At 37.5% G+C, this 27,852-nt stretch overlaps 1 protein-coding gene across 1 annotated transcript; it reads left to right on the top strand.

Annotated features, from left to right (window-relative positions):
• CFAP300 (cilia and flagella associated protein 300) lies at positions 1-27,852 on the top strand. Its single transcript, XM_040257865.1, has 7 exons — positions 1-139; positions 339-420; positions 13,746-13,821; positions 16,442-16,608; positions 19,935-20,107; positions 26,039-26,105; positions 27,177-27,852. The coding sequence occupies exons 1-7, from the start codon at positions 30-32 to the stop codon at positions 27,303-27,305; spliced, it is 804 nt and encodes a 267-aa protein (XP_040113799.1). The 5' UTR covers positions 1-29; the 3' UTR covers positions 27,306-27,852.

Raw genomic sequence — 27,852 nt, 5'->3', positions numbered from 1 at the left:
GGCCCCAACTCCTCGCAGTGAGGACCAAGATGGCGGCCGGGGAGCCGGGCGATTTGGGCGTCTACAGCTTCAGATTCCTGCCTCAGAAAACCTTCCAGTCTCTGAGCACCCCGCAGACTACCAGCCGGCTCCGCCAGTGGTGAGAGGCCGAGGGGCTCTTCTCTATGCCCCTTGGCCTTCTCTGTTGTGGAGGCGCGGATCGGGCGTCGGCCCCGTCCTGAGTGAAACCCGGAGGCAGCGTTGCCCTCGAGAAGGGCGGGCTCCGTGGGTGGGACGGGTGAACGTGCTGCCCAGAGGGTACCACCCCGAGTTGACCGTCCTTCTCTTCTCTGCCCCAGGTCTATGCTGGGTAGAATCGAGGCGCAGGCGTTCGGGTTTGACCAGACGTTTCAGACTTATCGCAGGGATGATTTCGTTATGGTTGGTATGGAAGTTGGAGCGTTCCTTGAACCACTGCTGATGTTACATTTTTTTTTTTTTCTACTTTGGCATAGATTCTGGTGAACACGGTATTATTCTGTGACGACGTTTTCTTGAAGTTTGAGAATAATAAAACGGTTCAATCGATTGTTTCACAGGAACTTTTATGTTTTCCATCACCGTAAATTAGCTCTTCAGTATGCCGCCATAAAGAACTTTTCAGTTTTGGAAAGTTAATCTCTCCCTGGAAAATCGATCTCTTTTTTAGTAGGCACATCTCATTTTTAAATCTTATCCAGCTTTATCACCAGCTTTTACTAGGCTTAGCTTCAAATTACTTTTGGTAGTTTCTCAAAATTAAATCTACCCTCTGAGAAGAGGCTCTATTAGCAGTTCCATATGAAGAATTCCAGAAAAAGTTTTAAGCAGTGACTAAGTTATTGAAATAAATCTTTAGCTGGTAGAGGTGGCTGCTTTGAAAGGGGGAAAAACATTTCAAAGTACGATTCTGGTGTGTTCACTGTATTTCATTCACGTTATTTAAAATCCTAGGGGTTTTTTAGTCCTCAGTTAAATGGAAAAATATTTTTATTGTTTGTGATATTATCTTTGCGGTTCATGTCCTCAGGCATTGACTGTAGTGTATAGTTGGCATAGTTTATTCACTCATTCACAAACACTTCCTCAGGGCCTACCCTGTGCTAGAAATTTTGTCAGGTAGTGGGGATGCCAGAAGGAAGAAGACAGGAGCCTGGCTTTGAAGGATCTTACCGACTCCTAGCAAGACTGCCAATAAATTTAAAAAATCAGATCATCTCATGTAGAGTGATAGTGCAGTGAACAAAATATTAATCTAATTAACCAAAATATTTACTATGAGGGTGTATTAGTTTTCAAGGGATGCTGTAGGGAAGTACCACAAACTGGGTGGCTTAAAACAAGAGAAATGTATTATTTGGAGCGTGGAGATCCAAAATCAAGTGGTTAACAGGGTTGTGCTCTCCCTGAAATCTGTAGAGAGGAATCCTTCCTCACCTTTTTCCTAGCTTCTCATGGTTGCCAGCAATCCTTGGCATTCTTTGGCTTGCAGCTGCAAAACGTGAATCTCTACTCCTGTCAAAGCCCCTTAGCTCTCCTTCCTATCTCCCTCCTAGCTGTGTCGCTTCTCCTTTTATACGAACACCAGCCATACTGAATTAAGGGCCCACCTTATTCCAGTATAATCTCACTTTAACTAATTGTATCCACAACAACCCTGTTTCTAACTAAGGTCACTTTCCAAGGTCCCAAGGACATGAATTTTGGACAGGGGGCTGAGGGAATACTGTTTAAAATGAGGGTAGATTATTTAAAGTCTATTTCCCTTTACTTCAGATTGTTATAATGTTAATATAATATGCTACTGATTATAATATTAATGATATTTCTCATTCAGCTAGATTTTTTTAGTTTTTAATGTATTTCATTTATGCCAGGACTGGCTCTCAAATGAATTTTTTTTTAAGATCATCAGGATTTTATTAACTGAATTTTAGAGTGCTGTAAAAATTTTAATATGTCATTTATTCAACAAATATTTGTCGAATACTTACTGTATCCCTGCTGGGAGGTGTTAAAAAGACAAAAAGAGACTTGATCCTAGCTTGTAAGTCATGTGTTTAGGTGTGGAAGCTAGAAGTGTAGAAAATTCTCTACAAGACAAAATAATTGCTATATTGGAGGCTATATAAGGTGCCCTAGGCACAAGGAAGAAGATCACTCAATGGAGGGGCATTGGTATCAGAAAAATTTCATAGAGTGTAGAATTAATTTGGTTTGTTCAGTACACACAGAGATCTTCAACAGAATCAATATTAATCCGTAAAGCACAATAAATTTCTGTAATAGGCAGTTTTTTCAAACTAATTTTCAATATCTTTCATGTTTATCCCAATTTTTTTTCTTGTGAGTAGGCAGTATTCTCATATTTTAATATAAAGAACTGTATTCCTACAATCCTTAATTTTACTCATGCAGCTAATTTGGAGGAGATAAAGCATTGTGGCTGAGAGAATGGCCTCCAGAAGGGGATTTACCCTGAAGCTACTAAATCTTCAGGACCCCTCACCAGTTCAAGCTCCTCACTCACAGAATCCCCTTCCAAGGAACTCTGAGCTGCTCCAGCAGCATACTCACATGCTCATATGTTTTTCGAATTTTTCAAAATTAAATGTTTTGTATTCTTAGTGAAGTTCACTCAGTCGTGACTGACTCTTTGCAACCCCATGGACCCATGGAATTCTCCAGGCCAGAACACTGGAGTGGGTAGTCTTTCCCTTCTCCAGGGGATCTTCCCCACCCAGGGATCAAAACTAGGTCTCCCGCATTGCAGGCAGATAGATTCTTTACTAGCTGAGCCCCAAGGGAAGACCTTATATATTCTTAGAACCCCTAAAATTGTACATGCTTAAGGCACTACAGAACCTGGATCCTCCCTTCATTTGACCTCTAGATAGCTGTCTGTCCAACTCTGCTCCTTATTGGCTATATGACATTGGGCGAGTTATTTAAGGTTCTTCAACCTTTACTTTCCTACAAAATTGTCACAGTGCTTAACACTTAAGTACTTTCTGAAAATGAAAATAATGCTGAATATATATTGAGATTATTATGAAGATTGAGTGAAATATAAAAATATTTAGCAAAATGCCTGGCTCATAATAAGTGCTGTTATTGTTATTAACATTTATATACTACTTTGCAAAATGTTTTCCCAAAGCAGTAATGACTCCTGTGTGCCAGATTTACCTTTAAGTGCTTTTTATCCATTTATCACTAATCTTTACAACAATCTGGTGATTTGCTGTTTTAGCCCCCAATTTAGGCAGTGGCACCCCACTCCAGTACTCTTGCCTGGAAAATCCCATGGACAGAAGAGCCTGGTGGGCTGCAATCCATGGGGTCTCTAAGAGACAGACACGACTGAACAACTTCAGTCTCACTTTTCACTTTCGTGCGTTGGAGAAGGAAATGGCAACCCACTCCAGAGTTCTTGCCTGGAGAATCCCAGGGACGGGGGAGCCTGGTGGGCTGCCATCTATGGGGTAGCACAGAGTCAGACACGACTGAAGTCACTTAGCAGCAGCAGCAGCAGCAGCAGCTTACAGCTAAGGAAACTGAAGCTCAGAATGGCTAAATAATTTGTGCAAGCTTGCCCAGCAAATAGCAAAACCTTGACCTTTTGGCTCCAACTTCCATGTCATTTTGACTACAAAACCCATAACTGAGCAGAGTGCTGCTTAAAGTAGGATTCCAGATTTTGAATTTTCCCTTAACATTTAGAAACAGATTTCAAAAGTTTGTAAGGTAGTAAGTGGATGGAAAGAAGGAAATATTCATCCAGAAAATATTTCTTTAGTTCCTTAGTCTGTACAGATGAGCAGGACACAGTTAAAGAGGGAAACAGACCAAAAAGTGCATTGTAGAATGAGAAGCTGTATAATACAGAATGCACAAGGTACTGCGGTGGCACAAAAGAGAAAGTGGTCATTTTTGACTGAGGTAGTTAAAGGAAAGGGTTAAAAAGGTTAAAAAAGTGCCCTTCCAAAAGACAGGGCACTTGAACTCTGGCCTGAAAGATGAAATGGAGTTTGTCAGGTAGGCAGAGTGGGGTATTGTTAAACAGGTGGGTGGGACAGCACTTTTTAAGACTTCCTGTGCCATGCAAAGGAGTTTGGTCTTTATGTAGCTGAAGAGTTACTGAAAGGTTTTCAGCAAAACAGTAAAATTTAAAGTAACGAGATCACCTGGCAGAAGTGTAGGGGGTGGATTGTTAGAACTGAGTCCGGAAACAGACTAACTTGGAAACTTATCTTCCAGACCATATATGGTGGTGCCCTGAATTAAGACAGAAGCACTGAGATTGCCTGGAGAGATCTTTATGAGACAGGTAGTACTCAAGGACTGATAAGATAACTGACAGGCAAAGGAGGAAATGTAGGATGACCGAGTTTTTTATTTGGTTGACTAGAGTGGAAGATTTAAATGTATAGAAAATGGAAAAGAATAAATAACGAAAATGATTTCAGTTTCAGGCATGCTAAATTTGAGGTGCATCCAAGTGGCAGTATCCTAGATGGTTGAATATAAGATCTCACTTTGAGTCTCAAGAGACCTCTGTGCTTAGACTATAATGCTGGCATTCTCACCATGGATTAGAGATACTGACAGGAACCCTCCAAATTCACTGCAAGGGAGCTCCTCAGTTTACAGAGCTTCCTGAAGGTCTGCACAAAGCTTCTGCTTATATCTCATGACCAGACTCTGCATATATCTCAGGATCAATTGCCACAAAGATTGCTAGGAAGCATAGACATTTAGCTGAGCATATTACTGTTTAAAATAAAATTGAGATTCCTTAAGGAAGGAGAGATATGATATTGGATCAGAAATCAGCAGTCTGCCAGATACATGATTGAGTCAGACATCTACTTATATTTCAAATGTGTGGCATCTAACAAACATACATTTAATCTGTTGTTATGAAAATGTTAATTTAGAAATATGTTTCTACTCTCACATTTTTAGTCCAACTCTCACATCCATACATGACTACTGGAAAAACCATAGCTTTGACTAGATGGACCTTTGTTGGCAAAGTAATGTCTTTGCTTTTTAATATGCTGTCTTCTGCTTCTGTTAGGTTGGTCATAACTTTTCTTCCAAGAACCAAGCGTCTTTTAATTTCATAGCTGTAGTCACCATCTGCAGTGATTTTGGATCCCCCCAAAAATAAAGTCTGTCACTGTTTCCACTGTTTCCCCATCTATTTGCCATGAAGTGATGGGACCAGATGCCATGATCTTAGTTTTCTCATGATGTACTCTGCATATAAGTTAAATAAGAAGGGTGACAATATACAGCCTTGACGTACTCCTTTCCTGATTTGAAACTAGTGTGTAGTTCCATGTCCAGTTCTAACTGTTGCTTCCTGACCTGCATATAGGTTTCTCAAGAGGCAGGTCAGGTGGTCTGGTATTCTCATCTCTTGAAGAATTTTCCACAGTTTGTTGTGATCCACACAGTCAAAGGCTTTGGCATAGTCAATAAAGCAGAAATAGATGTTTTTCTGGAACTCTCTTGCTTTTTCAATGATCCAGTGGATGTTGGCAATTTGATCCCTGGTTCCTCTGCCTTTTCTAAATCCAGCTTGAACATCTGGAAGTTCACGGTTCACATACTGTTAAAGCCTGGCTTGGAGAATTTTGAGCATTACTTTCCTACTGTGTGAGATGAGTGCAATTGTGCAGTAGTTTGAGCATTCTTTGGCATTGTCTTGTTTGGGATTGGAATGAAAACTGACCTTTTCAGGTTCTGTGGCCACTGCTGAGTTTTCCAAATTTGCTGGCATATTGAGTGTAGCACTTTCACAGCATCATCTTTTAGGATTTGAAATAGCTCAACTGGAATTCCATCACCTCCACTAGCTTTGTAACAATGCTTCCTAACGCCCACTTGACTTCGCATTCCAGGATGTCTGGCTCTAGGTGAGTGATCATACCTTCATGATTATCTGGGTCATGAAGACCTTTTTTGTATAGTTCTTCTTTGTATTCTTGCCACCTCTTCTTAATATCTTCTGCTTCTGTTAGGTCCATATCACTTCTGTCCTTTATTGAGCCCATCTTTGCATAAAATGTTCCTAATTTTTCTCTAATTGTTTCTCTAAATGTTTCTCTAATTTTCTTGAAGAGATCTCTAGTCTTTCCCATTTTATTGTTTTCCTCTATTTCTTTGCATTGATCACTGAGGAAGGCTTTCTTATCTCTCCTTGCTATTCTTTGGAACTCTGCATTCAAATGTGTATATCTTTCCTTTTCTCCTTTGCCTTTCGCTTCTTTTCAATTCACAGCTATTTGTAAGGCTTCCTCAGACAACCATTTTGCCTTTTTGCATTTCTTTTTCTTGGGGATGGTCTTGATCCCTTCCTCCTGTACAGTGTCACAAACCTCCGTCATAGTTCTTCAGGCACTCTATCAGATCTAATCCCTTGAATCTATTTGTCACTTCCACTGTATAATCATAAGGGATTTGATTTAGGTCATACCTGAATGGTCTAGCAGTTTTCCCTACTTTTTTCAATTTAAGTCTGAATTTGGTAATAAGGAGTTCATGATCTGAGCCACAGTCAACTCCTGGTCTTGTTTTTGCTGACTGTATAGAGCTTCTCCATCTTTGGCTGCAAAGAATATAATCAATCTGATTTAGGTATTGACCATCTGGTGATGTCCATGTGTAGAGTCTTCTCTTGTGTTGTTGGAAGAGGGTGTTTGCTATGACCAGTGCATTTTCTTGGCAAAACTCTATTAGCCTTTACCCTGCTTCATTCTTCACTCCAGGGCCAAATTTGCCTGCCTGTTACTCCACATATGTCTTGACATCCTACTTTTGCAATCCAGTCCCCTAAATGCAAAGGACATCTTTGGGTGTTAGTTAGGTCTTGTAGGTGTTAGAAGGTCTTGTAGGTCTTCATAGAACTATTCAACTTCAGCTTCTTCAGCATTACTGGTTGAGGCATAGATTTGGATTACTGTGATATTGAGTGGTTTGCCTGGGAAACGAACAGAGATCATTCTGTTGTTTTTGAGATTGCATCCAAGTACTGCATTTCGGGCTCTTTTGTTGACTATGACGGCTACTCCATTTCTTCTAAGGGCTTCTTGCCCACAGTAGTAGATATAATGGTCATCTGAGTTAAACTTGCCCATTCCAGTCCATTTTAGTTCACTGATTCCTAAAATGTCGATGTTCTCTCTTGCCATCTCCTGTTTAACCACTTCCCATTTGCCTTGATTCGTGGATCTAACCTTGCAGGTTCCTGTGCAATATTGCTCTTTACAGCATCAAACTTCTATCACCAGTTATATCCACAACTGGGTGTTATTTTTGCTTTGGCTCCATCTCTTCATTCTTTCTGGAGTTATTTCTCCATTCTTCTCTAGTAGCATATTGGGCACCTACCGACCTGGGCAGTTTATCTTTCAGTGTCCTATCTTTTGGCCTTTCATACTGTTCATGGTTCATTGCCTTTTCATACATGTTCATACTGTTTATATCAGTATCTTTGTTATCACTCCTATTTGGGAATAAAAAATTCCAAAACATGTCAGCTTTCTTAAAGCTATCTGAGATTCAGAGAATCACTTCTAATGCCTCACTGGAAATTCTATAACAAACCCAGCATAACATTTGTACACGTTAAGGCAGGCTGTTCTTGTGTTTTTTAAGAAAATTCATTCTTCAGGTGTATAATTATGGTTTCAATAACTACTGTTGCTTTATTTGAGGGGCCTTTTGTTATTGTTGTTGTTCAGCTCCTCAGTCGTGTCCAACTCTGTGACCCCATGGACCTCAGCACACCAGGCTTTCCTGTCCATCACCAACTCCTGGAGCTTACTCAAACTCATGTTCATCGAGTTGGTGATACCATCCAACCATCTTGTCCTCTGTTGTTCCCCTTCTCCTCCTGCATTTATATCAGTATCTTTGTTATCCCTGGACCTTTTATGAAGACTTATTTCCATTGGCTCCAGGCCAATTCACTGCAGGCCACTTAACCTTCATAGTGACATTTAAAATGTAAGTGGAGTCCCCCCAGGTATAACTACTAAATCTGAATTAAATTTCCCCTTTTGCTGATTCTTTCAGAAGACTTCTAAAAAGCATTCAAAACCAGTGTTAATTGGGGTTGATTCTAGCATACATGTCTTTTTAAAATGCATGTTATATGAATTAAAATAGTTGCACACTCCTTATTTGACTTTTTAAATTTATAAAGTAACTTCCTTTTTTCTGAGTAAGATTTTTTTTGTAGTTAGACATATATGATACCTGTAAGGTGTTTGTCTTTAATTTCCGCCATTTGAATGTAAACACCATGGGACCAGGGACTTTGTCTTGCTTGGCATAATGTAGACATTATGCATTGAGTACTTGTTGAATGTTGCACTAATCTTCACTCACATATCTGGTCCTCTCCACTGTTGCCTCTCATTAAATGACATTCATTCTGCCTGATTTTTCATGCAAAAATTTGGGGAGTCATCTTTGAGTCCTCCTTCTCCCATTGTACCTTTATTCTAAATATTCATGGACTCCATCCACTTCTCTACCTCCCCACTTGCTATCATTTTGACATGTGAACATCAGACCTTCCTGGATTACAGCAGGACCGTCTTTCTTAACCAGTCTTTTTACAGCCCCTCACTTCATTCTCCATACCACAGAAGGAATGAACTTTTAAAAATATGACTCTAATCACATCTTTCCTTTGTTTAAATCTCTTCAGTGTCTTCCAACTGCCCTTAGCTCAAAATACTGATCAATCTAGAGCAGTGTGAGATTAAGATAAAAATTTTTGACTTTTGACCTCCAAAGTTCAGTTTAACTCCCCAACTTCATTAGACCCATTGGCCCATCGACTCTGGTCACACTGAACTTTGTTACTTCTTTTTTTTGGCAGCACTGCGTGGCTAATGACTGGACTGCCAGGGAAGTCCCATGAACCTCATTACTTTTCTTCAATGGGATGTCCCCTCCATTCTCACCTTAAAGATTTTAAACTCGCCATTTTCTCCACCTTAAAAAGATAGTCTTTCCAGTGTCATGCTGAAACCAGCTCAGGACATCTCAACTGCTAAATGTTCAGGAATCTTTGCTGGCTGTTAAACTGTTGGCAATTTGAAATCCACCCTGGAAATCATCAAATGCTACAAATCAGGGCTTTTGAGGGAGGAAGGGATTTCAGTTATTAAGCATTTACCAGTATATCTTTTTTCCAGCTGACTCCTACTCAGCTTTTAGATCTGAACCTAAATGTACTTCTGCATTAACCTTTCATCCCACAGCTGTTAGAGTAGGTCTGCCTACTATATACTTCAACATCAGCACCCTGTATTTTTTCGTTACATTCATGGTGCGTTAATATCTTAACATCTCTCCTTTCAGTCTGTTGATTCTATGAGGGCGGGACTATGTCCATTTGATTTTGGGAATTAGGATACTTTCAGTTGAGTGTTAGGAGCAGGAGCCAGATGTAGAAAAATAACTGGAAGACAGAGAAGTGAAACAAGATAGACTCCTCTTTCAAGAAACCATTTAAGAAAATAGAGCAATAGCTTAAAGGAAGTGTCGCAATAAGAGAAATGTTTATTGAAACAATCTGAACAGCAAAGAACAACTCACAGAGTCAACAATCTAATACCCCAATCTAATCCAACCCTCTCAACCCCTCTCTTTCCACAAGCCTACAAGTATCACTTCTTAAGTGACGATTGGCAACGGTTTGGTATATATTCTTCCATACTTTTCTTTATGTTTGTGTAAAGATTTTTGGTTTTTTCATATATATTACTCTTAAACTACTCTTTTTACTCAAAATACTTAACGGCTTTCCTTCAAAGTCAAAACAGTAAATTGAGTAACTGCTATATGCCAGGCCCTGGCAATATAACAGTGAATAAGAAAAACAACCTTCTGAAGTTTACATTCTATTGTATTACTTTCTTTTCAATAACTGCATGCCATCTAGTGTAGATGTACTGTATTCAGCCATTTTATTTTATTATTATTCAGCCATTTTATTCAATCATTCTACTGATGGGCATTGAAATTTTCAGGTACTAACACTACAGACAATACTATTAAAAAATTCCTTGTACATAAATTTTACCTACTGATGGTTTCATTTTTGTATAACATACCCAAAAGTTGAATTTGTTGGATCATAAGTTACATGTTTTTAATGTTAAAGATAATATCCAGTTCTCTCTGGATATAAAGTTACAAAGATTCAGACTTCTACCAGCAGTATGTAAGAGTGCATAGTTTCTGGTACTCCTACCAAAAGTTACTAGTCTTTTTAAATCTTGCCAATATAGTGGGTAAAAATGATATCTTCTGGCTTTTATTTTTATTTTTCTCACTGCTCTTGAAGTTGAGCATCTTTTCATAAGTTTGTTGGCTATTTGTATTTTTTTACATGGCTTTTTGTTATCTTTTGGCTGTGTTTAAATCGGGTTGTCAGTTTTTCTTATCATAAATGTTGGGCTTTTTTAAGCCAGTAGGAATATCAACCTCCCTTTCTTTTAAATCATATTTATTGCAAATATTTCTTACCAATCTGTTGTTTTTCTTTTATTGCTCATCCTGGGCATCATTATTTTCTGACGGCCCAATATTTTTTGAACATACATGTGATTTGGAGTGATTTTCACCCTTCATTTTTTAGGAAGTCCAAAGCAGAATCCAAAACACTTGCTTTTTTTTTTTAGGTATAATTGTCATGGGCTTCCCAGGTGGCTCAGTGGTAAAGAATCCGCCTCCCAAGGCAGGAGATTCAAGAGACATGCATTCGATCCCTGGGTCAGGAAGATCCCCTGGAGAAGGAAATAGCAACATGCTCCAGTATTCTTTCCTGGAAAAGTCCGTGAACAGAGGAGCATGGAGGGCTACAGTCCATGGGGTCACAAAAAGTCAGACACAACTGAGTGGCTGATCATGCATAACTGACATATGATACTAGTTTCAGGTATAATATAATGATTCACATACTGCAAAATGGTTACCATAGTAAGGCTAATTATCTTTTGTCACCATGCAAAGTTACATTTCTTTTTTCTTGTGATGAGAACTTTTAAGATTTATTCACTTAGCAACTTTCAAATATGTGATACATTAATTATAGTCACTGTGCTATTCATTACATACCCTATAACTAACTTATCTTATAATTGGAAATTTGTACCCATTGACCTCCTTCACCCATTTCATCTACCTCGCAACCCTTCTCTGTGGTAACAACCAATGTGTTCTCTGTATCTTTTGGTTTGGTTTGTACTCTCTCACGCAGTTGTGTCAGACTCTTTGTGCCCCTTTGGTCTGTAGCCCACCAGGCTCCTCTGTCCATGGATATTCTAGGCAAGAATACTGGAGTGGGTTGCCATTTCTTCCTCTAGGGTATCTTTCTGACCCAGGGATCGAACCCCTGTCTCCTATGTCTCCCACATTGCAGGCTGATTCTCTACTAATGAGCTATCTGGGAAGCTCACTTGCTTGGTTTGGTTTGTTCATTTATTCTGTTTTTTAGATTCCATATTTAAGTGAAACCATAGAGTATTTGTCTTTCTCTGTCTGACTTATTACACTAATTTAGTGTAATACCTTCAAGGTCCTTCCATGTTGTCACAAATGGCAAGATTTCAATATTTTTATGACTAATATTCCATCACACACACACATATATATATATATATCTATAACACAGCTGCTTTATCCATTCATCCATATATGGACATATAAGTTATTTAGGTTGTTTCCATATCTTGACTCTTGGTAAATAATGCTCCAGTGAACATAGGGTGCATAAAGCTTTTTGAATTAGAGCTTTCATATTCTTTGAATAAATAGTCAGAGGTGGAGTTGCTGGGTAATATGTTAATTCTGCTTCTTGTGTTTTGAGAAACCTCCATACTGTTCTCCATAATGGCTGCATCAGTTCATATCCCCACCAGCAGTGCGTGAGGATTACCTCTTTTCTTCACATCTTTGCTAATGCTAGTTATTTCTTGTCTTACTGTTGATAGCACTTCCAATAGATGTGAAGTGATACCTCATTGTGGGTTGATTTGCATTTCCCTGATGATTAGTGTTGGGCATCTTTTCATGTCTTGTTTGGAAAAATGTCTATTCAGATTCTCTGCCCATTTTTTAAATCATATTTTTAGTTTGTTTATTGAGTTATGAGTTTTAGTTATTTGAACTGTGTTCCTTATATAGTTTGGATTAACCCCTAATCAGGTGTATGACTTGCAAGTATCTTCTCCCTTTCAGTGTGTTGCCTTTTCATTTTGTTGACAGTTTACTTCATTTTGTAATACTTGCCTCTTTTTGCACTCAGAGTGCAAATCTAGGATCTAGTGTTACTAATCAGACTCATCAGTACAAAACCTGTTTTTTGAAAGTGAGCAACTGAGGGAGGTGGGAGGGGGGTTCAGGATGGGAAACACATGTACACCCATGGCGGATTCATGTCAATGTATGGCAAAACCACTACAATATTGTAAAATAATTAGCCTCCAATTAAATAAATTTACTAAAAAAAAAGTGAGCAACTTAAGGAAAGATTCTGTACACAGAACCCTAAGGGTTGGTGGCCAAGGCATCTAGCTTTCGGGCAGGGCAGTCCTGGCACAGCAGTGGCCTTGGTGAGGAAGGGATCATGATAGCATTTTTTAGTGCTTGGCGAGGCTGTAGCAAGGGAGACTGTTTCCTCATCAGGGCTGCTCTACATATGATTCTGTATTATTCCCAGTGCCTTAGCCTGATTCTCTATATCTCCTGAAAATTATGTGGACTGCCTGAGATACTTTTAATAACTTTCTTTTCAGATCTTTTTGCCCAGAGTCAGCTGCTAGTGCCTAAAAATAAAACTCATGGCTACTTTTCCTTCTTTTGCTATACAGAAAGTTTTTATTTTTAAAAAGCAAAATATGTCACTTTTCTGTGTGCCCCTTGGATAGAATTAAATTGACAATTACATTTAGATTTAGATTTAGGTAGTTTCTCAGTCAAGTCTAACTCTTTGTGACCACACGAACTGTGTAGCTTGCCAGGCTCCTCTGTCCATGGAATTCTCCAGGCAAGAATATTGGAGTAGGTAGCCATTCCTTTTTCCTGACACCAGGATCAAACCCTAGTGTCCTGCATTGCAGGCAGATTTTTTATTGTCTGAGCCACCAGGGAAGCCAGTGGCTACCCACTCCAGTATTCTTGTTGGGAGAATTCCATGGACAGACGAGCTCCAGTATTCTTGTCTGGAGAATTCCATGGACAGACAAGCCTGGCAGGCTACAGAGGAGCCTGGCAGGCTACAGCCTATGGGTCACAAAGAGTTGGACATGACTAAGCAACTTTCACTTTCACTTTTTAGATTTGAGAGGTAGGGAGAGTGGGAGTAATGATTGCTAAGTCAGTTAATTGAGAGAACGAGGTTAAAAGAAAACAAAATTTCCAAACATTATTTAACTTCTTACTTTTTGCTATAAATCATAACTTTCTACTTATTATATTAAGTTCCAAAGGTAGCTACTTGGACATTATTGTTAATACTGTTCTAAAGTGAAGGTAAGAAAACTTCATTTCTTTATGACACATTAATTACTCAGACATTTTACCAATTAAAGATTTCCCTTCCCCAATTTAAATAAGATCTACTATAGTTAAAGTTAATTTTTATTATTGTGGATAATAATGTAACTAACTTTGTTCCCCTCAAATTTGTATTTTAGGCCTTTTTCAAAGATCCAAATGTTATTCCCAATTTGAAGTTACTTTCAGAATCTTCTGGAGAGTGGCTTACATTAGGTAAACAAAATTTATTTTCATCTCTTCATATTTCTATTTTACTATTATAACAAAATTTCACTTGAGGAATTTTCATTATTAAAGTACAAATTATGAATAGTGACTCATGTTTGATAACATCAAGGTCAAAATAATTGTCTGTGCCAGGCCTGCCATATATCTTCCCCCCAAGGGTCCACTATAGATATCCTGGCTTAGCACATAAGAGCAATTTTTCTCTCTTTACATTCATTTGGAAAGTATTGTGCACCATCCATGGACTCTGACAGATGCAGGGAATGAGAAATAAGAGAAATTAGAATAAGAGAAAACCTGTACTCAAGGAACTCACTGATAAGTTTGAAAATATGTGCAGTGATATATCGCTGGTATATCCCATAGCAATGGGAGCAAAAGGAAGGGAGTGGTCAATCCACCCAAGGGAAGAGGGTCAGGCAGGAGTCCACTAACAGCAGGGTGCTGGGCTGAAATCTTATTGGGGCGGCCCGTGGCTGCAACCAAAGGGAAGAAGGACTGAGAAGGCAATTCAGAGATCATCAGGGCCACCCCTCAGTTTCAGTGACACACTCCCCTCAGAGGGAGAAACACGGGGCCACCCCCCATGCAGTAGGTCTGGCAGGCAGAGCATTGGACCAGAGAGGATTACTCTTGAGGCTTCAAGTCTAATGAAATTTGACTTGTCAAGTTTTAGACTGGCTTGGGACCATCACCTCTTTCTTCTTCCCTATTTCTCCCTTTTGGACTACAAATGTCTGTCCTATGCCTGTCCCACCATTGTATTCTGGAAGCCTGTAATGTCTCATTTCACAGGTTCATAGCTGGAGAGGAATTTTGCCTCAGGACAAATTATACCTCGAGTCTCACCCATATCCGATTTAGATGCCACTTTGGACTTTAAACTTTTTGGTTGATGCCAGAATGAATTGAGACTTTTGTGGTTGTCAGGATAAAATAAATTTGGGAGGGGGACAAGGGCAGAAGCCTATGAACTGAATTGTGTCCCTTCAAACTTCATATGTTGAGGTCCTCCTAACCCACTGTGACCTCATTACTTTCTCCAAAGGCTCCATCTCAAAGTACCATCACTTTGGGGGACAGGGTTTTAACATTATGAGTTTTGGATGGACACAGTCCATAGCAAATGCTATTTCTGTGTCTCAGACTAAGTGGTTTGAATTTAATTACGTTCTCTCACCATCCCTACCCTCCTGCCACTCCCCACATCGGACTCAGGGTAGGTTTATTAAAGTGGCAAGTTGCCCAGTGTCAGTCCCTCATCCTGTGGCCACCGACTCATGTTCAAAGATTGTCTGGTTTTATACTGCTCTTGTTCTTTGGTTTTCCAATATTGCTCAGACCTACTTTATCACTTTCCAGGATCTTCTTTTCACTTTAATCCCCCAGAGAATTTTGCCCCTGAAACAAAAGGTTTTCTTAGCAGCAAAGCTTTTGAAATAACTGAGGCAAACACAGTTTTTTTTTTTTTTTTTTACCATCTGAGCCACCAGGGAAGCCTTGTGTCCATGGGGTCACAAAGAGTCAGACACAGCTGAGTAGCTCACACACAAGTTCTTGGCTCCAGACAGTCTTCTTGCCTCCACAGTAGCCCAGCTCAGGATCAGAACGAGAGCAATAGTTCCTAGCCAGGACTCTGGGTGGACAAGAGAGAGGAATTGCAAATAATCACCAATATTATTCTTCTCAAGCTCAAATTGCTTCTCAGATCAGAGATCCAGCAAAGGTATTGGGGAGAGGACATACCACGTCTAAGTCTGCAGTCTTCCTAGAGCTTTGAACAAGGAGAGCCCCATCCCTTTATATCTGAGTGAGTGCGTGTTCATATGTAGGTGCTCAAAAGAGAGAAACTGTCTGAATGATTCACTGAGGCAATAATAAAAATATTCACCTTAATCTTTATATCTTTCTATCACTTAATAGAACCTCTACTAATGGAAAATACATTCCTGAAAGACACATTCTGGAAATGTCAGGGAGGGAGTGTATGTTTGGAAGGGGGAAGAACTAAAGCTGAAAGAGAAAAATAGAGTACTAGATTAGAACAATAGATTTCAAATTTCTCTAATTCCATACGTGTAATAACTTGAGGAGGACCTAGTTCAAAATTTACCTTGGCTTGGAGAAAACTTTTTTTGTAATAAACAATGTCAGTGAGATCAGAGGAGGAAATTTTTTAGTGGAGAGAAATATTTTCAAAACACCCTCAATGACTTTAGAAACACACTTGTTACACTAATTAAAATTTTTGTATTATGAATTATAAAACATTAAACATAATACAAATCTAAAATCATATGAAGCAATTTCTATGTTTTTACAGGTAGTTCTGATATCATTCATTAAAAGTGATCTAAGAACCTCCTGCTACCCAATAAATGTATTTCATTTTCAAGTGTTGATATTTTCTAATTTACATATCCTTCATCTAGGCCTGAAATGGTGAAATTTAAATAAGAATTTAATAAAATCCCTAAACTAATGTGTCTTTTAAATATATCAAAACATATGTCATTTTTTGTTAATTCTTAGAATCTTCGAATAGTGATATTTGTTTTGGAAGTAATTGAGAATACTAAATTAATTTTTATATCTCTTTATTCAGGAACTGAAGTGAAAAAAGTTGAAGCTATAAACGTTCCTTGCACACAGCTTTCAATGTCATTTTTTAATCGGTTATATGATGAAGCTGTTGTACGAGACAATGGCTATATTGTTAAATGTCTAGATTCTTTTTGTGATCCCTTCCTTATTTCTGATGAGTTACGAAAAGTAAGTACAGAATTTAAAATTTTCACAATAGAATTTCATTTCAGGAAATGCTTAATGTCAAAAACTTCTGCCTGCCTAAAACCCATAAAATACCTCTTATCAATGAATAATGATCAGTAATAATCATTGCATGTAGGTGTCTTCTTGAATGGTGCTTTTTTATCAACTTGTTTATTTGTATATTTCATTAGTTCTCAGTGGGGTTTTACTGACATCTAACAGGTAGAGACCAGGGATGATGTTAAACACCATACAATGCACAGGACAGTCCCCAAAACAAAGTTACCTGGCCCATAATGTCAGTAAACCCTGAGCTCAAGAAACACTGGCCTATTAAGTTGATGACTATTTTTCTTTCAAATTTTCCCTTAACATGTGAAATGAGTATTTAAAAACATCCCTGGAGTGAAATAATCTGTCAATCTCATTGCTGAGATCAAAAAGCTATTGGATTAACCAAGTTAATTTTTGTTTTAATGAGAGTTGTACTAAACTTGACATCTGAAGACATGGATTATTCACCTAATTCCTGATTTATTATTTACAAGAGAATAATAACCTTAGGCAAGTCATTTAGTATCTTGAGCCTCAAGATCTTATCTATACACTATGGAAATTAAAATGCCCATTCTACTCTCTTCCTAAAATTGCTGAGAAAGTGAGTTGAAAAAGCATTTTATGAAATCCTGTTGAAATGAATTATTATTATTTACAAAGTGGTAAAAATTTAGGGCTATCAAATAGATGTAAGTTCCATTTCAGGCTATGCCACTTAATCATGGTCATACTTAACCTCTCTAAGCTTCAGTTTCTTATATGAAATCAGAATAATGTAAGAATTTTGTTAGATAATACATTTAAAATGCTTTGTACAATGCCCAGCGCTTAGTAATCTTTCAATAATATTAACTACTACTACTAATTACTATTATTATTTTACATTAAGAGATATGTACAAGTCTAATGTATTACAAATCAGATAAAAATGAACTAGGGAAGCCATTTGTATACCATTCTGGACTCAAAAATCTTATCTGAAGGAGACCAGAGGGCATCCCACCAGTCTATATATTGATCTTCACTAGAACAGTACCTAAAAGAACTCTCACTCCTATGCTCTCACCTCTATAGAGAGAGCCTCAGCAATGGACTTTTTAAAAGGATTTGGTTTTCAACAGAATACTCTGCAAAACCATCTGTTGCTGCCTGTTTTATTTATTGCGGTGAATAGCACCTCTATTCAGGAAGTGTTGGGCTCCATGTTTTTTGCTGCTTGCCTCTGTTTTGCTCTTGTGTTCTTTGCCATTCTGTGGCAACAGAGAAGGCTTTATTTAACTTTGTTGCTTTCTGGCTAAAATATATATATATAAATAGCTTCTAGCTTTAGCCTGAACTGGAAAGGTCCCTCCCACTGTGTAGCAACACAGATTCTGTAGGCCAGCTCTCAGGTAAGAACTGATCATAGTATCCTTCCTGACTGTGGCTCAGAAGTTGGACTCATTAACTATTGCATATCTATTCTTGGAGGGCTACACAACTGAACAGATCTGTATGTGAACAAACAGGGAGATCAGACATAAAGCATTATTGTTTTAACATTAACTACAAAATTTTACTATTACAATCTTTTAATCGCACAGCCTAATCAGTTCAGTATATGAGAGTCCTTGTGTTAGAAATGTGTGAACTGTTCTTTAAGGGCCAGAGCTTTAAGCAGCTGCAAACCTGGGTTTCAGTATCATATCATTTCCTTATCGAGAGGGAGGAAGAGCTGGAGGGGAGATGTGCAAGTGTGGCACATAGAATAATAAACTGTAGACCACTTCCTCTTTTTTTATTATTTTATTTATTTTTTATTTATAGCTGTGCTGCATCTTTGTTGCTAGGTGGGCTTTTCTGTACTTGCAGCAAGCAGGGACTACTCTTTGGTTGCACTATGTAGGCTTTCTCTTGTGGTGGAACGTGGGTTCTAGGGTGTGTGGGCCTCAGTAGTTGCAGCAGGTAGACTCAGTGGTTGTGGCTCCTGGGCTCTAGAACACAGACTCAGTAGTTGTGGTGCACAGGCTTAGTTGCTCTGCAGCATGTGGGACCTTCCCAGACCAGGGATCAAACTCATGTCTCCTGCATTGGCATGTGGATTCTTCACCACTGAGCCATCGGGGAAGCCCTCACCTATCTTTTACTGTATATACTTTGGCTTTCATCAAGTCATTATAAGTAAATTATATACAGACAGTACCATAAAGTTTATTACTTTTAAATGCCTCTTTATGTAATGACCTTGGAGTGATTTTCATTTGAGATTAAGGTAAATAAAATGGTTAAGTTTAATCAATTTTCCTAATAAAAATGTGCTTCTTACTTCTAGACTGTGATTGTTATATGACTCATGTGTCCCTCCTTTACCTCTATGGCAGTATTAAGTGTTACACACAATTTTTATAGCTTTTCTCCATCTAGAGTTCCTTCTGTGTATTTATTTTCTCTTCCCAATTTATGTCTTGGTTACATTCTTTTGTTTATTATTTTTATCTTAGTGTATGTATATTTTATTGTTAGCTTCCTTCACATTCTTTTTTCAAGTAAGTGGTATATAAGCAATTCAATAAAAAGGAATATATTTACCTTTTATGTTTACCATTCATTACCTGTTTATGTCCACCGCAGTCAACAAATTAAGCAGTTGTCTGTAATGCACAATGGTGTAAGAAAATCTTCCACATCAGAGCTAGCCAAACTGTTTTCTGAAAGAAGACGCAAGGGCACAAGAGAGCAAGAGTCCATGTAGGTTGGTGATGTGTAAAGTGATATTATTAGAGGAGAGCAGGAAAAAAAGAGAGGTGATTATGAGGCTCCAGCTACCAGAATAGTTCAAAATGGTGTAACTGCAGGCATAAAGAAAGTAGTAATCCAAACACTATGAGAGGGCTTAGAAAATGAACATTTTTGTTTAGTTTCTTGGTGGAAGCAAAGACTATGATGGAGAAGTTTCTCCATTTATTTATACTCCCATTGTTTCCAAATGAGATTCACAGTGACTCAAGACTAAAATTGCAGTAGCACAAAATTACTAAAGATTAAACTAGAACAAAGAAAGCAACAGAAGAGAAGGCTTGGGTTTAGATTTATTCCAGGTAATGTGTGTCATTACCTAATGGAGGGAAAATAAGCGCAGGTCTTACAGATCTCCTTCTCCATGGCCTCGGGATTGGTTCTTAAAATAGGTCTAAAACTACTTTTAAACATATAAATTGAAACTTTTGAAAGCATAAAAATTAGAACCTCGAATTATGTTACATTAAGATGAATTTTATCATCTTATATAGGTTTTGCTAGTGGAAGACTCAGAAAAATATGAAGTATTCAGCCAACCAGATAGAGAAGAGTTCCTGTTTTGTCTTTTCAAACATCTTTGCCTTGGTGGAGCCCTTTGTCAATATGAAGATGTAATTACTCCGTATCTGGAAACAACAAAGCTTATCTATAAGGATCTAGTGAGGTAATGTTGCTCTATTACAATATGTAAATCTCTGGTTAGCAGAGGAAATTATTTAACTCTGGTAAGATTACCCAGCCTCCATTTGTGGATCTATTAATAACCAAAGTGAATATAAATAGCACTATTCTGGCTCTCTCCTCAGAGCCTCCTTTTTCACTTCCAAACTAGAACATTTCATCTCCCTGACCCTGTTTTGGTCCTCAGTTCTCTCTTCTGCCCCTTGACCTTTCCTCAACCAGGCCTGTCATTTACTCTATCCCTTACTGGCAACTGCTGTCTTCCAGGTCTCCCTTTTCCCCCCAGGCCTCCTTTTAAATCTCAAGGAGACATGAGATCCCTCAGGATGTTTGAATATGGTTGACTAATACTAATAAATAATAGTAAAAAAATTAGCTTTGTTCTAAGGAAGGAGAAGAATTTTCACCAAGGTGTTTATCTTTTCAAAATTAATCCTAGGTTTGTTTTTGGTATTGCACTAGGGCTTTTTTTTCTTTTTGAAGATCATGTGAGGATAAGAACTTTGATTTACTTTTTAATTCGAGTGAACATTCTGTGGTTGGGTTTTTCAGTGATGAAGATATTGGATCATGTTTATAGGCAAACAGGATAGGAAAAAGTAAAAGCAAAGGTTCCCAGAGTTTGGTTACAAATTTTTACTTTCATAGGCAAACAGTAGAACTAGCTTCCCATCAGACTCTTATTACTTTACTTATCCTCAACATCTTGATTCTCATAACCATTACACGTGTCATACAGCTGTACAACAAACTGCATGGTTCAGTTACTCTACTGAGTTTATTTCTGATACAGTTTTAAAAACAAAAATATTTCTATAATCTGTTTCTGATTTTTATGAAACAGTTATTGTGTCAATTCATAATGATTATTGGAAGAGAAGTTACAGAAACAATTTCGGAAGCAGCATGCACATACCTACATCAAACATATTCGTATCGTTTGCAGCCCATGAAAACTTACAAGACGACTTCTGGCACTCCCACTAGGTACTCCTCAGCAACCCCAAACACACACACACCACGGCCACCGCAGTGTGCTGTCCCTCACCAGCCACAGGAACCTGTGGAATTCCTCACTGCCATGTGCTGTGGAGGAAGAGCTTCTGTTAGAGATACTTGAAACAGCTTCAGAACCTAAACATCACAGAAACTACAGTTTTTTCCCACAGTCTCTTCCCTGAATTCTTGTGATTCTCTTCTCTGTTTTGAGGGTGCTAAGAAATGTATGACTCAGAGTAATGGCCACTCATAAAATGAGTAGGCAAAATTTATGACATCGTATACAAAGAATAGGAACTTATCCATGGACTCACTTGATCAGGCCACCAGCAAGTGTTAATATTGGGCATGGAACCCTGGCAGGCCCTGAGGAGTCATCAGGAGGCAGGCACTCAGGAGTGCAAGAGGCATCATCAGGTGGTCTCTGACCTCAAGGAAGTTACAAGTCAACATAGGAAATAATAATAAAGTAATTGCTTAAAATATTTTATAAGTAAATATTTTTTATATAATCCAATGTTCAGTTATGTATAGGCAAATGTTTATAGCTCTTTATACTGTAATAAAAACCTCAGAAGTTCAAAAGAAGACATTGTCAGTGTGGGTACAAGTGTTCTAGAATTTCTTGATGGAATGGAGTCCACAAGGGCCAGCAAACAGGAGGGCAGTCTGTTCCCAATTCAGGGGCGATGCACACCAAGTCTGTCATTCTAGGGAGAATGAGAAGACTAGCCAGTTAGAGCATTACTTTTCTTTGAGAACTATTAAATATTTCTCTCGAGGATCCAAGTTTAAGCATGCTTATGAGTTTCCTTGGTGAATGAGGAAAAGATAGAAAATTGTCTTCTCAACGCAACTTCAGTAGAAAATTATGATTAGAATAAACATCTTGATTAAGATAAAGATATAGGTGGTTCAACATAGCCGTTATCAAGGGATATAGAAGTAGAGAAAGCACAGGTGGGACTTGAAATATTGTCAGTAATTTCTCAGAATTCTGAGCCACATATCTAGTTGTGTCATTTGTACAAGCTAACTTATCCAAGAATATTTTTTTCTGTTCCTTTACTTGAAATTTGGGTGTTTTTATCTGCTTTAGAAAAATATCTGCTCTCTTTCTAATTATGCATGCAGTGGCTACCTTACAGTATCTAACCTGTACTTGCAGATAAACATTGTTACTATTTAATTCTATCAAAGAAGTTGATCCCTTATATTTGTATCAGTAGATATTGAGGGCACATTACAGAGCCTGATTTTTAGAGGTCTCTAGCTCAAACAAAAGGATAAAAACATTCTTAAGGTATTTTTTCCCTCATCCATAATTATTAATATAACTCCTATAATAGACATCTTTTAAATGTTTTGGGAAATGCCTTATTTTCAAGGATTATGGGTTCTTTAAATCACACAGGCAATACTTTAAAATCATTTTATCAGAGTAAACAATCGTTTCATTACATTTCAAAAATGTCTTAGAAATAATTCTGTACTCACTAACAGTGCCTCTGTCTTTCCTGTTTTAGACATTAAACACACTCTTGTCAGATATTTTGGAGAGGTTCCCCAAACTACATATCTCCCCCAGATTTATGATTTGAACTGGTTTAGGCTTAGATTATGGCCTTCTGATGCTTATTAAGCAATAGGATTATTGTTTCTTAAAATGAGCAGAGCTGGCTAGAATGTTCTGTACACCATGACATTTAGAATCAATATGGGACAAATCCTTAGAAATTAGCACAAATGATATTGATAAGAAATCAATCATCATATTATTTTATTTCTAAATAATTAATATAATCATACTGTTATCAAGCAATTTTTTTTTTTGGCTGTGCTGTGAGGGTTGCAGGAGCTTCGTTCCCCAGCCAAGGATCAAACAAGGAGCCTTGGCAGAGAAAGCACCAAGTTTTAACCATCATGAGGGAATTCCCTAATCATATTTTTTAAAATATGATTATTTCCACATAAATTTCTATGTGGAAATTATGTTCCAACATCCTTAAAAACCATGGTACCTGAAGAGTGACTTCAGTCCAGTTGCCTAGTCGTGTCCGACTCCTTGTGATCCCATGGACTGCAGCACGCCAGGCTTCCCTGTCATTCACCAACTCCTGGAGTGTACCCAAACCCATGTCCATCCAGTCGGTGATGCCATCCAACCATCTCATCCTCTATTGTCCCCTTCTCCTCCTGCCCCCAATCCCTCCCAGCATCAAAGTCTTTTCCAATGAGTCAACTCTTCGCATGAAGTGGCCAAAGTATTGGAGTTTCAGCTTTAGCATCTGTCCTTCCAATGAACACTCAGAACTGATCTCCTTTAGGAAGGACTGGTTGAATCTCCTTGCAGTCCAACGGACTCCCAAGTCTTCTCCAACACCACAGTTCAAAAGCATCAATTCTTCAACACTCAGCTTTCTTCACAGTCCAACTCTCACAGTCATACATGACCACAGGAAAAACCATAGCCTTGACTAGACAGACCTTTGTTGGCAAAGTAATGTCTCTGCTTTTTAATATGTTATCTAGGTTGGTTATAATTTTCCTTCCAAGGAGTAAGCATCTTTTAATTTCATGGCTGCAATCTGCAGTGATTTTGGAGCCCCAAAAAACAAAGGCTGATACTGTTTCCACTGTTTCCCCATCTATTTCCCATGAAGTGATGGGACCAGATGCCATGATCTTCGTTTTCTGAATGTTGAGCTTTAAGCCAACTTTTTCACTCTCTTCTTTCACGTTCATCAAGAAGCTTCTTAGTTCCTCTTCACTTTCTGCCATAAGGATGGTATCATCTGCATATTTGAGGTTATTGCTATTTCTCCTGGCAATCTTGATTCCAGCTTGTGCTTCTTCCAGCCCAGCGTTTCTCATGATGTACTCTGCATAGAAGTTAAATAAGCAGGGTGACAATATATAACCTTGACGTCCTCCTTTCCCTATTTGGAACCGAGTGACTTAGTGAGTGCTAAAAATCTGATACAATGCAATTGTTAGTAGAACACCCCAGAGCACAAATGAATATCACTTTACGTTTCCTTTTCTTTTTTTTCTTATGAGATATAGGACAGATAATACTGTACTTTGCTTGATCTATAAAAAATTAGGCAAATTGTCTTAGAGTTATTTTAAAGTAACAGTAATATAGGATCAGAGGTAGTAAAGTGGAATATTAATATCTATTAGGTACCAACTTCTAATAGTGTACCAATGTAGTTTCTTTTTAAAAGTGAGACATCTATGGTACGTGTTTGTAGGTGGTAAGTGATTATTACATGTAGTATCAAATACTAAATTTTCCTCCAAGTTCATCTGATAGGCACAAACATTTACAAGGTTTTTTTTTAGACTTTTCTAAACTAAGGAGTAATTTGCATACAGTAATCTCAACAAATCACAGTACACATAAGCTCAGTGAATTTTTATATATGTTTATACCCATATAACCACCTCCAGATCAAGATTTAAAATTAGATATAACTATAGATAGGTTCTGTATTTTAGTCTGGGTGGTCATATAGGTATATATAAATGTTTTATATGTAGTGGTTATAGTCTTCCCTATGATAAGAAGTTTTAAATGTAGTATCCAACTTTCAAGCAGTGTATCTTAGGCATTAGAAATGAAAGAAGATGACCTCAATTCATTTTACAGAAATAGATAGAAATCAATATAATTGCATGATTCCTGGGTTTAAATTTTAGTGAAATGTTTTTGAGATGAAAACTACCTAATAATCTTGAACCCTAAACCCTGAAATAGTCTGTTTGGGGCCACCTCCAACAGGTACCCAAGCTCAAACACACATGTACATGCATACCCTCCCCCAGAGTCCCCCTTCTTCCTACTCGTCTCTCTTTTCACCCATTTTTTTACATACATAGTGAAGGGAAAGCAATAATCTCACCTGACAAATTGAAGAGGGTTCCCTTCCTTTAAATTTAAACTACACACATAACACATGAACAATACCTTTGATGCATATGAATTTATAGCGTAAGTATCGGATAAGCAGGTGAAATGTAGAGAAAGAAAACTGGACTCTATCACCTACATTCTATTTCCAGAAATGCCACTTTTAGTTGGAATGTCTTAAATGTATCATTTGACTTCTCTAGTTCTATTGTCTATAAAATCGGCAAAATGACGCCTACCTCACTGAGTTGTGTGATCTTTATGTGAAGTAAAGTATAAAAAGTTTTTTTGCAGATTGTAAAGCATTATAAATTTAACATGTATTTATTTATATATAAATTAAGTCATCTATTTCCCCAATCTTCAGTTTGCTTCTGCACTATATGTTACTAAAGATTATCTTTTGTGGGGAGAATAAGTGAAAGAGAGCTAGGAGAGAAAGTGATTTTAATTTAGCAATACATGATTTAACAAATAGTTTTATAGATATTATTCTTAATATCTCATATAATCCTAATTCTCATATAATCCTAAAAGGAACCATATCATGAGTTCACATATGAGAAAACTGATGTTGAGAAAGTTTAATCTTGCTAAAAGTAGAATAACAAATTGGTGACAGAACTGGCATATATGTTCAGGCTGTTTCAGTCTTTAGTATGCTTTTATCTGCCCCTGTCAGCTGTTTACCCTTAAGTCTAACTTTAACCTGTTCTTGTTTGTCAGTAATTGTCTCTGGCCTGAGAGTGCTTTTATCATCTGAGTCTCAAACTGACCTCAAACCCTCTAACTGAAAAATTCCATTTTCTACAATTTCAGTTTGGTCAACCTTACTGAAACCACAGGTGCCATCCTTTTCAAACTACTTAATTAGATATTTTATATTTCCATGTTATATGTGAATGAGGACACCCAAGTACTAAAAGGGATCAGTATCTTAAATATATTATGCTAGTGTTTGCTGAATTTTAAAATGTTCCCTTTTCCCCCCTATTTTAGTGTTCGGAAGAATCCTCAAACCAAGAAAATACAAATTACCTCTTCTATTTTTAAAGTTACAGCATATGTAAGTGTTGAGGGGGAAATATTGCAGCCAATCAATTTAATTACTTGTTATTAAAAGAATTGTTGTAACTGGAGTTAGCAACTAGGAGAGACATGGTTAAGAGAACATATACGTGTATACACTTCCTTGGTGGCTAAGGCAGTAAAGAATACGCCTGCAATGCAGGAGACCCACGTTCAGTCCCTGGATTGGGAAGATCTCCTAGAGAAGGGAATGGCTACCTACTCCAGTATTCTTGCCAGGAGAATTCCATGGGCAGAGGAGCTTGGAGGGCTACAGTCCACGGGGTCTTCCAAAGAGCTGGACGTGACGGAATGACTTAACACTTTTACTTTTGTACTTCATACATGTATGCACAGAACATAGTTAACATAAACTTAATAGTTTTCTCTTAAATTAAAAGTTGATGAGCTATGCTTTATTTGGAGAATGGGATGAACTTTACCCCCCAGCTTTTCTGTTATCCATGCCTAATAATAGTTACTTCTTATTTGAGAGCTAAATCTGTAGCTCAGATGAGGTAGAACAAGTTCCTTAAACTTGTCAAACCATAATTTATAGGACAAATAAGTAAGAAGGACATAAATGTTTTTATATCACAGAATCTGATACTTGAATTTTAGCATTGCACAAAATATTATTATACATATGAAGCAGTTTGTAACTATTCAATCACTGAATAATTATTTTTAAAATTCCTACTGTGTATCAGCTACTGTGCTGGGCTAGGGTCCAGGGTTAAACAAAGGAAACATAGTCCCAGCCCAAATAGTATGTATAGACTGTGTTCTAACAAAAGCAAAGATAGAAGAAAAATGCAAAACTTTTTTTTCTATATTAGCACTTTTTTAAAAGATAGAATTTTCTCTGGATTATAAATTCCTTAAGGTCAAGAAGTATGCATGTGTATATAGTATATATGTATTGTTGGCATAGTAGACTGTGCTGTCCAACTTGTTGTCAAAGATTTTATATGTGTTTCATGATATTTTAATAGAAAATACATAATAGCTAAATGTGTTGACTATTATTTAAATGTAGCTGTATATTAAATAAGTTTATCTTTTTCAGGATTCTGTTGGTGTGTGCTACCCTTCAACAAAGAGTCATGAACAGACATTTTCTTACTTTATTGTGGATCCTATTAAGCGTCATGTTCATGTTTTATACCACTGTTATGGCGTGGGGGAAGTGTCTTAATATTTTTTCAGGTTATCTGTACTTACTGTTTTTTCTTTACCAATTTTTTATTTTAACACTGATTTACAGATAAACATCTACTCTGCAAGTTAATTCAAGTAAAATGTAAAGAACCTGTGTAGAGGAGAAGAAAACAAATACCAAGATGCTTTTCTTTAAATTTGTGTAGAATACCAACACAGGAACCAAATTTTATCTCTAACATAATCTACACCAATACAGTTATGGAACTTTTACAGAAAGTCACAAAGAACTAAAAATCTTGTTCATATTTGTTACATTAACTTTCAAGTGAGTCTTCAATATTCCATGCATTTTATTTTAGAAGCCAATTAATTCTGGATTGAAATTGTGAGAGAAAACTAAACATGTCTAACCATGAATCATTCATGTGAATCATTAGCTTTTAAAATTTAAGTTTCATTTAATTATGTTTGTTCATTGCATGAAGATTTGTTTCTGGAACTGTGAAAAGCATAACAATTCCTTTGTTTCATTTGTCCCACTTAAAATTCTCAATAAAAAAAAAATAATGTTCTGAGCATAA

Source organism: Oryx dammah, unplaced genomic scaffold, assembly GCF_014754425.2.
Source record: "Oryx dammah isolate SB20612 unplaced genomic scaffold, SCBI_Odam_1.1 HiC_scaffold_17, whole genome shotgun sequence".
In the NCBI taxonomy this organism is placed as follows: Eukaryota; Metazoa; Chordata; class Mammalia; order Artiodactyla; family Bovidae; genus Oryx; species Oryx dammah.
Note: the sequence above shows the minus strand (reverse complement) of the source record. Positions and strands in the feature narration are given on the sequence as shown.

What these genes read in the sequence shown, in the direction of transcription:
- CFAP300 (XM_040257865.1), top strand. Translation starts at nt 30, where the DNA reads ATGGCGGCCGGGGAGCCGGGCGATTTGGGCGTCTACAGCTTCAGATTC. An exon ending in GCAGGGATGATTTCGTTATG is followed by an intron (nt 421 to 13,745) that starts GTTGGTATGGAA and finishes TTTGTATTTTAG; the next exon opens with GCCTTTTTCAAAGATCCAAA. An exon ending in TTTTTAAAGTTACAGCATAT is followed by an intron (nt 26,106 to 27,176) that starts GTAAGTGTTGAG and finishes TATCTTTTTCAG; the next exon opens with GATTCTGTTGGTGTGTGCTA.